The 12,714-nt window shown below is 40.8% G+C and overlaps 1 protein-coding gene across 8 annotated transcripts in view; it reads left to right on the top strand.

Annotated features, from left to right (window-relative positions):
- AMBRA1 (autophagy and beclin 1 regulator 1) overlaps positions 1–12,714 on the top strand; it is a 177,827-nt gene that overhangs the window by 130,309 nt on the left and 34,804 nt on the right. For all 8 annotated transcript variants that reach the window (XM_042906347.1, XM_042906348.1, XM_042906346.1 and 5 more), the window contains one exon: positions 5,395–5,505. In XM_042906347.1, coding sequence (XP_042762281.1) covers positions 5,395–5,505 — 111 coding nt within the window. The remainder of the gene's footprint in view (positions 1–5,394; positions 5,506–12,714) is intronic.

The following is a 12,714-nucleotide window of genomic DNA, read 5'->3' as shown; positions in this document are numbered from 1 at the left end:
GTATTTTCATCTTCATTTAGTTCAAAATATTTTAAAATTTCTCTTGAGATGTCTTCTTTGAGCCATGTGTTATTTAAAGTGTGTTGCTTAATCTCCAAATATTTGGGGATTTTCCAGTTATCTTTTTGCTACTAATTTCTAGTTTAATTCCCTGTGGTCTGACAGCATACTTTGTATGATTTCTGTTCTTTTAAATGTGTTACAGTGGGTTTTGTGGCCCAGAATGTGACTGTCTTGGCCTAGGCTGTTTTTCAAGGAGAAAGTTACTACAGAGTCTAGGGGCTTGGCATTTGACCTTAATTCTAAAGTTAAATGCTTCTGTCTCTTGGCCCTGGCACATAATTTGGACTAGTCTCTTACAAAAGGACCTGTATCTTTGACTTGTTGATTACAGAGCTATACCTGTAGAGAAAAAGCATATAGAGAGTGGAATAAATGTTTAAAATTATTTTATTTTATTTTTTTAATTTTTTAAAAAATGTTTATTTATTTTTGAGAGAGAGACAGAGCATGAGCAGGAGAGGGGCAGAGAGGGAAGGAGACACAGAACCTGAAGCAGGCTCTAGGCTCTGAGCTGTCAGCACAGAGCCCGATATGGGGCTCAAACTCACTAACCACGAGATCATGATCTGAGCTGAAGTCAGGCGCTTAACCGACTGAGCCACCCAGGCACCCCTAAAATACTTTTAATGGTAGCCATTTGTTAGACACTTACTACTTGCCATTGCTTTACATTTACTCGTTCAGTAACTTCTCTCAATGACCCTATAAATTGTCAGCATTATCATTATACCTGTTTTACAGGTAAGACAACTGAGGTTCAGAGAGACACATAGTCATACTGCAGTAGATGCTAGCAGGCAGTATCAAAATCCGGTCCATCTGATTCTGAAGCCTGTATTCTCGGACACCATACAAAAAACAAACAAACTACAAGCCATAATATCCCAGTTCAAGCTAGTCTTTCATCTATGACAGAAGTGGGAAACTAAGTTTGCTAAGGGAATATGTGTATAATGCTATGCCTTTGATTAGTTTCTTTCCAAAATCAGTATCACTAACAGTTCTGGTGACTTTAGTTGTGGACATTCTAATAGTGATGCTTCCTGAGAGCACCTATTTTGGAGTTAAAAATGTAGGCTATATTTATTTAGCTTGGCGGTTTCTGACCAGGGATGATTTTGGTCCCAGGGAACATTTGGCAATGTCTGGAGACAATTTTGGTTGTCACAACTGGGTGAGCGGGTAGTGGGCAGAAGCCAGCAATAGTGCCAAACACCTTACAAAGCCCAAGACCCACCACACCCCCTAAACAAAGAATTATCTGGCCCAAAATATCAGTAGTGGAGGCTGAGAAACCCTCAGTCTAGCTTGTCTATCCTATTATTACTGAGAAAACCTCGAGGCCTCAGAAATCTCTCCACAGTCTCTCAGGATTTAGCTTCTGAGGCTAAGTGCCTCGTATGTAAATACTTCGGAGCTCAGCCCATTAACTCATTCTGGCACATTTCCTATACCTTAAGCTTAGTGGCCAGAGGCCTACTAAATGGTTGGGGCTTTTTAATAGGGTGATACTTTTTCTTCCTGATGTTTCCGAGAGACAGGCTCAGCTGGCTTGCAGCTCTTGCAGAAGAGAACCTGGTGACAATACGCTAATCTGTTGCTGGCATCTTTTCCTCCTAATCTATGTTTACACGGCACTGAAAATCGACTCCCTGGTGCCAGGCTCCATTTCTCCTAAGCGCTCTGGCACCATTGGCCGAGAACACCTCCCCAGTCTCTTCCACACAGTGCTACCATACATGTTTATTATATTGCACAGCTGTTCTCCAGAAGACATTTCTGGAGGCGTGGACTGTACAGTAGCTTCTGGAGCCAGGGGTTGGAGTCTTAATCATTATGTTCCCAGTTGCAGATCCACAGCACTCTTAAAGCCTCTGGTTTTTCCTTCCTTCCTTCCTTCCTTCCTTCCTTCCTTCCTTCCTTCCTCCCTCCCCCACCCCTCCCTCCCTCCCTCCCTTCCTTCCTTCCTTCCTTCCTTCCTTCCTTCCTTCCACGTTTATTTATTTTTTTAATGCTTTTTTAAAAATTTTTTTTAACGTTTATTTATTTTTGAGACAGAGACAGAGCATGAACGGGGGAGGGTCAGAGAGAGAGGGAGATACAGAATCTGAAACAGGCTCCAGGCTTTGAGCCGTCAGCACAGAGCCCGATGCGGGCTCAAACTCACGGACCGCGAGATCATGACCTGAGCCGAAGTCGGACACCCAACCGACTGAGCCACCCAGGCGCCCCCTTTAATGCTTTTTTAAATGTTTATGTATTTTTGAGAGAGAGAGAGAGAGAGAGAGAGAGTGTGTGTGTGTGCACAAGTGGGGGAGGGGCAGAGAAGAGAGGGAGACACAGAATCTGAAGCAGGCTCTAGGCTCTGAGCCGTCAGCACAGAGGCCGACGTGGGGCTTGAACTCACAAACCACGAGATCATGACCTGAACTGAAGTCAGACATTTAACCAACTGAGCCACCCAGACTCCCTGCATCTGATATTTTCCTTAACTGTTTTCCTAATTGTAGCTCCCATCCTCTCCCCCAGATTTTAAGCTCCTAGAATACGGAGTCTGTTTCTTCAGTTTATTTTCTATCCTTCAGTTTATTTTCTACTCTCTTGCTATTAGCAACTAACATTCCATTCACCATCTATTGAGAAATCAATTTACCTTCTATTATTTTGTATTTTATGCTTTTGTATTAAAAGTTGGAGGACAGAGGCCCCTGGGTGGCTCAGTCGGTTGAGCGTCAGACTCTTGATTTCGCCTCAGGCCATGATACAGTTGTGAGATCAAGCCCCAGTTAGGTTCTGCACTGGCAGCGCAGAGCCCGCTTGGGATTCTCTCTCTTCCCCTCTGCTCCTCTCCCTGCTCTCTCTCACTTTCTCACACACACAAAACAAATAATCATTAAAAAAAAAGAGAAAGACTCTCTTAGCTAGGCTTGCTTGCTCCATTAAAAAAAAATTTGGAGGACATGATAACTACAATGGTGTGAGAGAGACTAGTGGTTGGAGGGCAATGTCAGCCATCTAGATAAGCAAACCAGGGAACAATTCATAAGCTTAGTGATGTTGAGCCTGGATTAGAGTGAAACTGAGTAATTCTTTCCAGGGAAGTGGTAGACCTTAGAACTTAAAAGTTATTTTCATTATCAAGGGGGCCTAGAAAAATCAAGAAAGTTCCTATTAAGAAAATCCAGTAGGGGCACCTGAGTGGCTTAATTGGTTAAGTGTCCAAATTTGGCCCAGGTTATGATCTCACAGTTCATGAGTTTGAGCCTCCCATTGGGTTCTCTGCTGTCAGTGCAGAGCCTGCTTTGGATCCTCTGTCCCCCATCTCTCTCTGCCCCTCTCCCCTGCTTGCATGCACTTTCTCTCTCAAAAATAAATATATATATATATATATATATATATATATATATATATATATATATATATATTTTTTTTTTTTTTTTTTTTTTTTTTTTTTTTTAAGTCCAATACGTAGGTTACCCCCTTCAAAACCCAGAGAAGTTCAGCAAAGTTCCCAAGTCAGGTGTAATTATTATAGGATATTCTATAAAGGTTAAAATTATGAGGAACATAGATTTACCTCATTTGAGTGATATGCCACAGGGCCCTCAGTAGGGGTTTGAGGTCAGTGAGCTCACTGTCAGCACTGCCAATGCTATCTTTCTCAGGCCTTCCGGGAGATCATGACCATTTGGATCTATGTCTTTGTAAGATTTTAGAGAATTTTGTTGTGGAGGTATTGGTTTATCTAGAACAGTATTTCGGAGCCCTTGCAGACATTTTTTTCCAATCATCCCCCCTCCCGTGAAATTTTAATATTACAGATATGCTGTATATCTGTCACGCACTGCAGTATTTTGGAGGCAAGCTAGTGATTGCACTAAGATTTCCCCATGAACCAATTTTCACCCCCACGGGGGCAATATTGCCCATGTTGCAAATACGTAATCTAGCAATATTATCATCTTGGAAATGAACTGTTATTTTTACCTTTCTTTACAAATTGAAACTGGGACAAGGACACTATCAGTAAACTAGTGTTGAAAAGAGTCTTCTTATGTAGTGGCTTGCTGCAACTGGAGAAGAGTGAGAACGGTATTTTTCTGGCTTGTATGGAGGACATTTTCTCTGAACAGCCTCTTGACCATTTGGGGAAAGAACAGGAAAAGACCAGGAATGGCAGACAGACCAATCAATGCAGCTCACCAAAAGGAAGACAAAAGTACAGGTGACAAAACCGTTTTGCCAGGGATATGCTGAGGAGGAAGGTGGTGAAACTGAAGAATCTAGGTATAAAATAGTCTGTTGTTCCAAGGCTAGTAAGCTCTAACCAGTTCATTTTCTTAAAGTAGGAGGTGATTTGCAGCAGAGAATACCATTTAGGTTGTCTAGCATGCAACAGTGTTCTATTCTCCCAAGAGGGTTTGGCTTGTCTGATCAAAAGGGTGGTTGTGTATGAAATGCACCTCAGAAGGAGGAGGAGGAAATGACATGTTCATGTAAATGAAATACAACTGCAAATTAAAGTGTCACCCTGTTAAAAAAAAAATCCATTTTTCATTTAATTGGTTTCCAAAGGAAAAAAATGTCATACAGAAGTGTATATCTCAGGGAAAGTTAAACCGTGAGGTGTTTCAAGTGAATTCGGATTCAAGGAAGTTCTCATGGGGTGGGGAGAGGAGGGGTTTATAAAATATTGCCCTAATAAAAATATTCTGATACTGAAAAGCTAGGCTTATAAATTTCTGCTGTCGTTACATGCCAGGGGTCCAGAAGAAATTAGCAAATAATGACCTCATTTGTTCTTTACCGTCTCTATGTATCTAATCAGCTGTATACTGGCTGCCTCTTCCCTGGAGGAAGCTTCCTTTTGTGATGTTTTGTTAGGGAGAAGGTCATGTACAAAGGAGGAGACACTTTCTCCCAAATAGCTCTGCTTACTACAAAGACATCCAGGAATGAAATGCTTTTCTGTAGGTCCTTTCTCTGTTAATGTTGTCCTCCCATTTTTCACTCCCCCCACCCCTCAATTTTATGAAAATTTATCTTTCTCTTTACACTGAGAGCCTACCAGACAGGACATATATGTTACCTGCCACATTGTTGGCACCAAGGAAATGTTAAATAATCATGGGACGAGCTGATTAATGGGATTATGTTTCCAGTAGAATTGTTCCCGAGAGGCATGTCTGGTTTCTCTTTGAGATGGGGATTTAGCAGATGGTTCTTCCTCTTCCCCCTCTCCTGCTAATCCCAGTACATGTTGTTTTATGTTTACAGAGGAAACATGGATAAAGACTATAATGTGCTCTCTTTGTCTTCTCCCCCAACCAGGGGCAGTGATTGGTGATGGACAGTCTGCTGTGGCCAGTAACATTGCCAACACCACCTACCGGCTCCAATGGTGGGACTTCACTAAGTTTGACCTCCCCGAAATCAGTAATGGTAAGCCAAAGTAGAGCTGGTAGTGGTGGAAGGGCTGTCTCTTATTGGTGGGTCAGAACTCAGAAGCCCATGGAGCACTGGAGTTCTCATGATATTGTTGAGCAGCTGATTGCCAGTTTCTACAGTTTCTCAGTTTCTTCAGTTCTCAGTCGGTAGTCAGCAGACATGTTTTGAGCGCCCACCCTAAGCAGCGAACCATGGTGGCTGTGGTGCCAGGGGCAGTGCCAAGATGGACACAGAGATGAAGGGGTCTCTACTCTGGGGAGTTCACCAACTAGTAGCTCATTGTCCTAATAAGCCTCAATGTTTAGGTGGAACTGAGAAGAAAAGAAAGAGCAAGGAGTTTAGGAACTGAGAGCTAGCCCTTGTGACCCTTGAGGAGAGACTGTGGTGATGTTAAACTCATTTGTTAATCCAGAACTGGATGGAACACAGTGAATGGCACAGTTGGACTGTGACTTACAAACATATCTGTCTGGTAGTCCATTTTCCCAGCTTCCTGGGAAGTCCGCAATCCCATGTGTCAGTGGTTTATCATAGCGTTTTAAAGAACTTCACTTTTTATCGAATGAAGGACTTCTGAGAAGTAGCAGTTCGGCCTGTGTTTGAATACTGCAGATGACAGGTCACACTGTCTGACAAGATGGCCTAATCCATCACTGATAAGTTCCTGTTATTGTTCCCTTGCTGTTATTTCCTCCCATTGGTCCTGGTTCTACCTCTGAATCTCCATAGAATAAGTCTAACATACCTCTTGTGATGGTCCTCCAACTATTTGAAGATAAATTGCCATTTTCCTTTCCTAAATCTTTCTTCTCAGGCCAGATTTCCTTCCTTGAGATTCCTTTTACTGATCCTGGTTTCCAAATCCTTGACAATTTTTCTCATCTTCCCTTTTGATTTTGGGGGGCCAGAACACAGTTAAAAACTCCAGATGGGAGCTGTCCAGTATGTAGCACAATGGTGGTTTGGACAGTGTTGATTCAGCATGAGATTTCAGCAGCTTTTTCTGAAGCCACTCTTCAGTTTGCGGTCACTTCAAATTCCTGGATAGTTAATTAAGAAACCAAGACTACTGTTCTATACTTACTTGTACGCTTGAATCTTTAAAAACCAAAACAGGTTTGGGGCACCTGGGTGGCTCAGTTGGTTGAGCGTCCGACTTCAGCTCAGGTCACGATCTCACAGTTCATGGGTTCGAGCCCCGTTTCGGGCTCTGTGCTGACAGCTCAGAGCCTGGAGCCTGTTTCAGATTCTGTGTTGCCCTCTCTCTCTGCCCCTCCCCCGTTCACGCTCTGTCTCTGTCTTAAGAATAAATAACCATTAAAAAAAAGTTAAAAAAAAAAAAACAGGTTTGTATTTGTTTCTATTAAATGTTATCTTAATAGTGTCCATTGCAGTTCCTGGCTCCTCCCTCTCAGTGCCTTTTTGAACTTTGATTCAGTACTTTTCTCTCAGTCTTACATCATCTACTAATTTGATAAATATGCTTTCTCTGTCTTCCTTTGGATTACTAGCAAAAATGGTGAATCAGTCAGGACTTTATACCAGTCCTTGTGTTATGTTGCTGTGGACTTTCTCTGTGTCAGTTTTGGTTCATGAATTAGCACCCAGCCATGATGATCACAACTGAAGCCCACATTTAAAAAAAATCTTGTCTACAAGGTATTGTAAGAGTTTGTCAGATGCTTAAAATAATCAAGATGTTCTCTGTGGCATTTCCCAATCTGCCAGTCTTGGTATCCTTGTCAGACCATGAAAATAAGGTTAATTTTTCATGTCCTAATCTTAGTGAAACCACAGTAGCAATCATTTATTTCTAAGTACTTATAAGCCACATGTTCAATAATCTTTTTGTTTAAGTCTGCTGGGAATCAACTGCAATCTACTTTTTCCTTTATTGAATACCAGGTTTGCTTGTTCAGCTCCAGATTTCTGACCCAGATCTTATTTGCCATAATTTATTTCAAGTTATTTTGTTTATATTGTTTACTTTGTGGAAATGTATTCAACGTTCAAAATTTTTTAAACTATAAAATAATATTACAGTGGAAAGTTTACCAACCCTGCTCCCAGGTACCCACCACTCCTCCCCATAGGCAGCCACAATTAGCAGTTCCTTGTATATCTTTTCAAGGATACCTTATGTGTGTATAAACAGGCAAATGCAAATGTATGTTTTCTCACCTTCTGTTTGACCCAAATGGTAACATGTTATACATACTCTTCTTTCTGCACTTTGCTTTCTGTACTTTATAATGTATGTTGGTCATCTTACATATCAGTATATGAAGAGTTAACTCTTTCTTTTTTAATAAGTGCCAGTATTCCATTGTCCAAATGGAGTCTCTTGGTTCCATTTTTTAACCATTTTTCAAACAGTCTTCCTCCGAGGAACTTTTAAATTGTTTTCAGTCTTTCGCCATACAAACCGTGCTGTAGTTTGTTGTTTTGCATACATGCAAGAATATCTATAGGATAAATTCCTAGGAATAGAATTGTAGTTAGGAAGAGTACATACATCTGTGATTTGGGTAGATGTTGCTAGGTCACCCTCTGTAGGGTTATGCCGATTTCTACTCTTCCCTGCAGCCTATGTGAATGCCTGTTCCCTAAACTCTTGCTGGCAGAATGTGCTAACCGTATTTTTGGATATTTGCATTTCCGATAGGTAAAAAATAGTATGTAGGTATTTTAAGTTTGTATTTCTTATATTACACCAGGTTGTGCGCCTCTTTATACACTTAGCTATGTGTATTGCCTTTTCTTGACCTGTCCATGTGCTTTACCTGTTTTTCTATTGTGTTGCTGATCTTTTCCTTATCGGGTCTACAGGAGCTCTTTCTAAATCAGAAAATTAACTTCTAATAGGAGCTCCCTGGTTGTCATTTGTCTTTTGACTTTGCTGAAGGTTATTTTTGTCATAGAACTTATTTTAAGTAGTCAAAATTATCCAACTTTCCATTTATGGTTCCCAGATTTTGTGTCATCATTAGGAAGATCAGTTAGTACTTTTGTATTTTAGTTCCTTTACCTTCAAGTCTTTGATTCACTAGAAGTTTAACCTAGTTCCAAATAGCAGAATATGATCCAGCTTTTACTCCATATGGCTACTCATTTGTCCCAAGTTTATAGACTAATGCATTTGTCCCCATTGATTTGGAATGTCACTTTCATCCTATTTTTACTTTCCTGTGTTTATTTAGATGTATTTCTAGACTATACATTCTATCCTAGTGATCTGTGTGATTATTCATGTGAGAGTACCACATGGGTTTGTTTTGAGGCTTTGTGTTTTAGAATCTAGACCCATCCCCTCTTGTTGTTGTTGTTGTTGTTGTTGTTGTTGTTGTTATTTACGTAGGCTTTATGCCCAGTGCAGAGCCAGACACAAGGCTTAAATTCACAACCCTGAGATCAAGACCTGACCTGAGATCAAGAGTTGGATGCTTAACCAACTGAGCCACCCAGGTGCCCCTCTTATTTCTTTAATCCAAATTATCCTGTCTGCTCAAGCAGTTTTGTTTTCCTGTATGGACTTTAAAACTGTTTTACTTCTTCCCTTCACACCCCCTCCGCCCTGAAAAAAACCCTGTAGTATAATTATTGCAATCACATTAAACTTATGAATTAACTTAAGGAGATTCAACATCTTTATGGTATCTTTTTAGTAAGAATGTGGTATGATTTTCCATTTCTCCAAGTTTCTCTTGTGTTGTTAGGAATGTTTTCTTCATATAGATCCTACAGAATTCTTAAGTTTACTATTATAAGCTTATTTTTAAAATCCTACTGTCTTACTGAATTGTTTACTAGTTATAGTTGTTACTCAGGTAAATCTCATGGATTTTCTAGGTGTGTTATCTGTAAGAAGTGATAATTTTACCTTCTCCATTCCAAGTTTTACATTTGTGATTTCTTTCCCTTGTCTATTTGCATTGGCTGCTATCAGTACAATGTTAAATAATAGCAGGCATCTTCATATTGTTCCTGATTTTATTAGGAAAACTTCTAGCTTTTTCCCTATAAACATATTGCTGGCTTTTAGGTTGAACCAGAACTAGTTTACCATGTTAAGGAAGTCATCTATTCCTATTTTATTGAAAGTTTTTATCGAGAATGGATTTTGAATTTAGTCATGGCCTTTCAGCATCTATGAAGATGATCATATATTTTTTTTCCTCTCCTTTGATCTAATAATAAAATCTTCATATTAATGGATTCTGTAATATTGAACCTGTCTTTACATTTCTTGAAAAAAAAAACACAAAAAACACCTGGTTGGTGGAGTATTCTTTAATGTAAAATTCTTTCCATGTAGCTTACTAATAGACTTTTTTCATTGATTTTTGCAAGTGGGATGGCCCTGTCCTTTCTTATAATATCTATGGATTTTGGTGTCAGTATCATGCTTGTATTATAAATATAATTTGGTAGGTTTTCTTTGGAGCAGTTTAAATACTATTTGAATTGCTTATGCTTTTGTATTTTAAAGGTCTGGGCCTAATGTCTGTCTGTCTGCTTGCTTGCTTGCTTTCTTTCTTTCTTCCTTCCTTCCTTCCTTCCTTCCTTCCTTCCTTCCTTGCATAGAGGGAGGTAGTTCTTTGATAACTTTCTCTGTCAACTGTCCTATAAGGGGGTAAGCACATGAACTCTTATGACACGCTGTCCAGGTTCAAATCCCTGGTCAAGCCACCTTCTAGCAGTATGACCTTGGTTATTTAATCTCTCTCCACCTTCATTTCCTTGTCTATAAAGTGAGAATTATAATAGTGCAAACCTCATAGGGTTGTTCTGAGAATTATATTAGTTAATAATGTCAGGCACTCTGAACATTACCTGACATATAATAAATGGTCAGAAAGTGCTAGCTATTTTTATCATGTCTTTTTCTAGGAAATTGCACCATGATTCTTTGAGAGTATGGCCATAACTCTATAAAGTCCCACCTGCCCCCATCTTTAGTACACTGGGATATGTATTCTCCATCTATGGAGAGTAATGTTCATGTAAGTAAGATATTGCTCTCACCCCATTGCCTTATCTGTAATGGGCTTCCCATCCTTCTCAAGCATGTTGTTTCTACCCGGTTGCAGGTCATTTGCCTTGATAGGAAAACAAAATCTTCAGAAAATGGGCCTAGGATATGTTGCTGTCGTAGCTTTGATGGCCTTTTTGGTTGTCCCAATGTGTTTTGTATAAGCCTTAACTTGTTCCAACTACAACTTCCTATAATTCTCCTTCTGTGTTTCTTCTTGCATCTTTTGATTACAACTCTTGTAAAACCTGAGTTGATCCGAGAGTTTCATGTAGAACTGGATTGGCTCATTTAGTTTGGCTCATGCATGGGGTTAGAATTCTGCTTTTTTAAGAGTGTCCTATTTTTCTTAGAGTTCTGACCTTGGAAAACAAACTGCGTTCTGGTTGCTTAGGGCGTATATGTCTAATTATAGTCAGTGTTCCTTCCCATGGTATTACCCTCTAGAGTGATAGTCACTTTTACCTGAGTTGCCTGTGGTTTGCTGGTTGGTCTGAATGAACTCTAGTTACAGTTTGCATCTTCACTCTTGATAGATTCAGCTGTGAGAAGAGTAAGTAGGGAATTTCTTTTGCTGTGGGATTCATTTCTGAACACCACGTACCTCTCTGTCAAGGGTAGCCTTTGGCTCTGGCACAGCCTGTGCCTGCCAGCCACTGGGCTTGAGTTTTACTCATGTGTTCAGCAGCCACTATATTGCTGGTCATCTGACTTACCGAATTGCATTTAACTTTTTTCTGGAGTTAAAGATTCTTGCCACATGTTTCTCTCAGTTGGGATGCAAGACTAATGAATTCCTCTTTGTAAAGTTTAGAAGCTGGTGAAAAGGCCTCAGACGTGTAGATAATTTTGAAAACACTTTCATGAAAAAGTAGCTCATTAGATTCACTCTTTTTTTGTTTGTTTTTAACATTTATTCATTATTGAGAGACAGAGACACAGAGCGTGAGCAGGGGAGGGGTAGAGAGAGGGGGAGAGACAGAATCTGAAGCAGGCTTCAGGCTCTGATCTGTCAGCACAGAGCCCGATGCGGGGCTCGAACTCACAAACTGTGAGATCATGACCTGAGCCGAAGTCGGTCGGTCAACCAACTGAGCCACCCAGGCGCCCCTCACTCTTGTGTTTTAAGAGTGAGCTCTTATTGGGTAAAGAGCATTGGTCACTAGGTCTTCTGCCAGAACTGGCCTTCAGAAATCCAGTGGCTGAGTGGTGTAAGGCAGACCATACCACAGGAGATGTAGCGATTGGTGCCTTCAGGGAGGGCTTGCAGTGTCATATGTAGTTCTGTGAGGAGGTCTTACTCTGCAACCAGATGGGCTCAGAGCCAAAAGGAAATTTCCCTGCTGATTTAAACCCCTTTGAGTTTTCCAAATCAGTATCTAATGCATTTGCAAAAGCACTGCAACTGCTAATCGCTCCCATGGCCTCATCTGGCCAGCCAGCAACAGGCTACAAATCGATCTTTGTACAAGGTGTTTGTTTATAATTTATGGAGCTGATAGGAAGGCAGAGCCATCTGCTCCTCCAGGCATCAGTATTTCTAACCCCTCCCATTCCCTGCTAGGGCATTTTCACTTGGAAATCATTTATAATTAGGAGGAGATTACATTGCGGAGTCTGGAACATGGCTTCCTGCTGTCTTCTGCATCATTTTTTCTCCCCCTGGAGCTGCCCCCTGAAGCTCTTAAGCAGCTTTGATTTGAAAAATCCTTTCTTTCCTAACCTTTATTTCCATTCTGAGCTGCCCCATCACCCTTCCCCACATGTGTTTTTGCCTTTAAGTGCAGGGCAGGTTGCTGGAGCTACAGCTCAGGGATCAGGGACTGTTTGGTAAGGCAGCAGTTTTCAAGTGTGGTCCCAGACCAGCAGCATCAGAGGCATCTGGGAACTTGCTAGAAATGCAAATTCTCAGGCCTCACCCGAACATTCTGTGTTTTAATAAGCCCTCCAGGTGATTCTGATGCATGCTAATACTGGAGAAGCACTGTGATAAGGCGAGGCAGAGAGCAGAACAAAGATTTCTACCGGTGTGTGGGTTGCCAGTGTCTTAGGCTTTATTTCACTTCACCTTTTTCTCTACCTGCTTACATTATTGTTCAGTCCTGAAAGGGTGAGTTGTCCTTGTCATGAGTGCATTACTTTCCTAAGGCCCTAGAAAACAAGAAACCTCT

The sequence above is a fragment of the Panthera leo genome, chromosome D1 (assembly GCF_018350215.1).
Source record: "Panthera leo isolate Ple1 chromosome D1, P.leo_Ple1_pat1.1, whole genome shotgun sequence".
NCBI classification, from domain to species: Eukaryota; Metazoa; Chordata; class Mammalia; order Carnivora; family Felidae; genus Panthera; species Panthera leo.
This window is presented reverse-complemented; position numbering and strand designations above follow the sequence as displayed.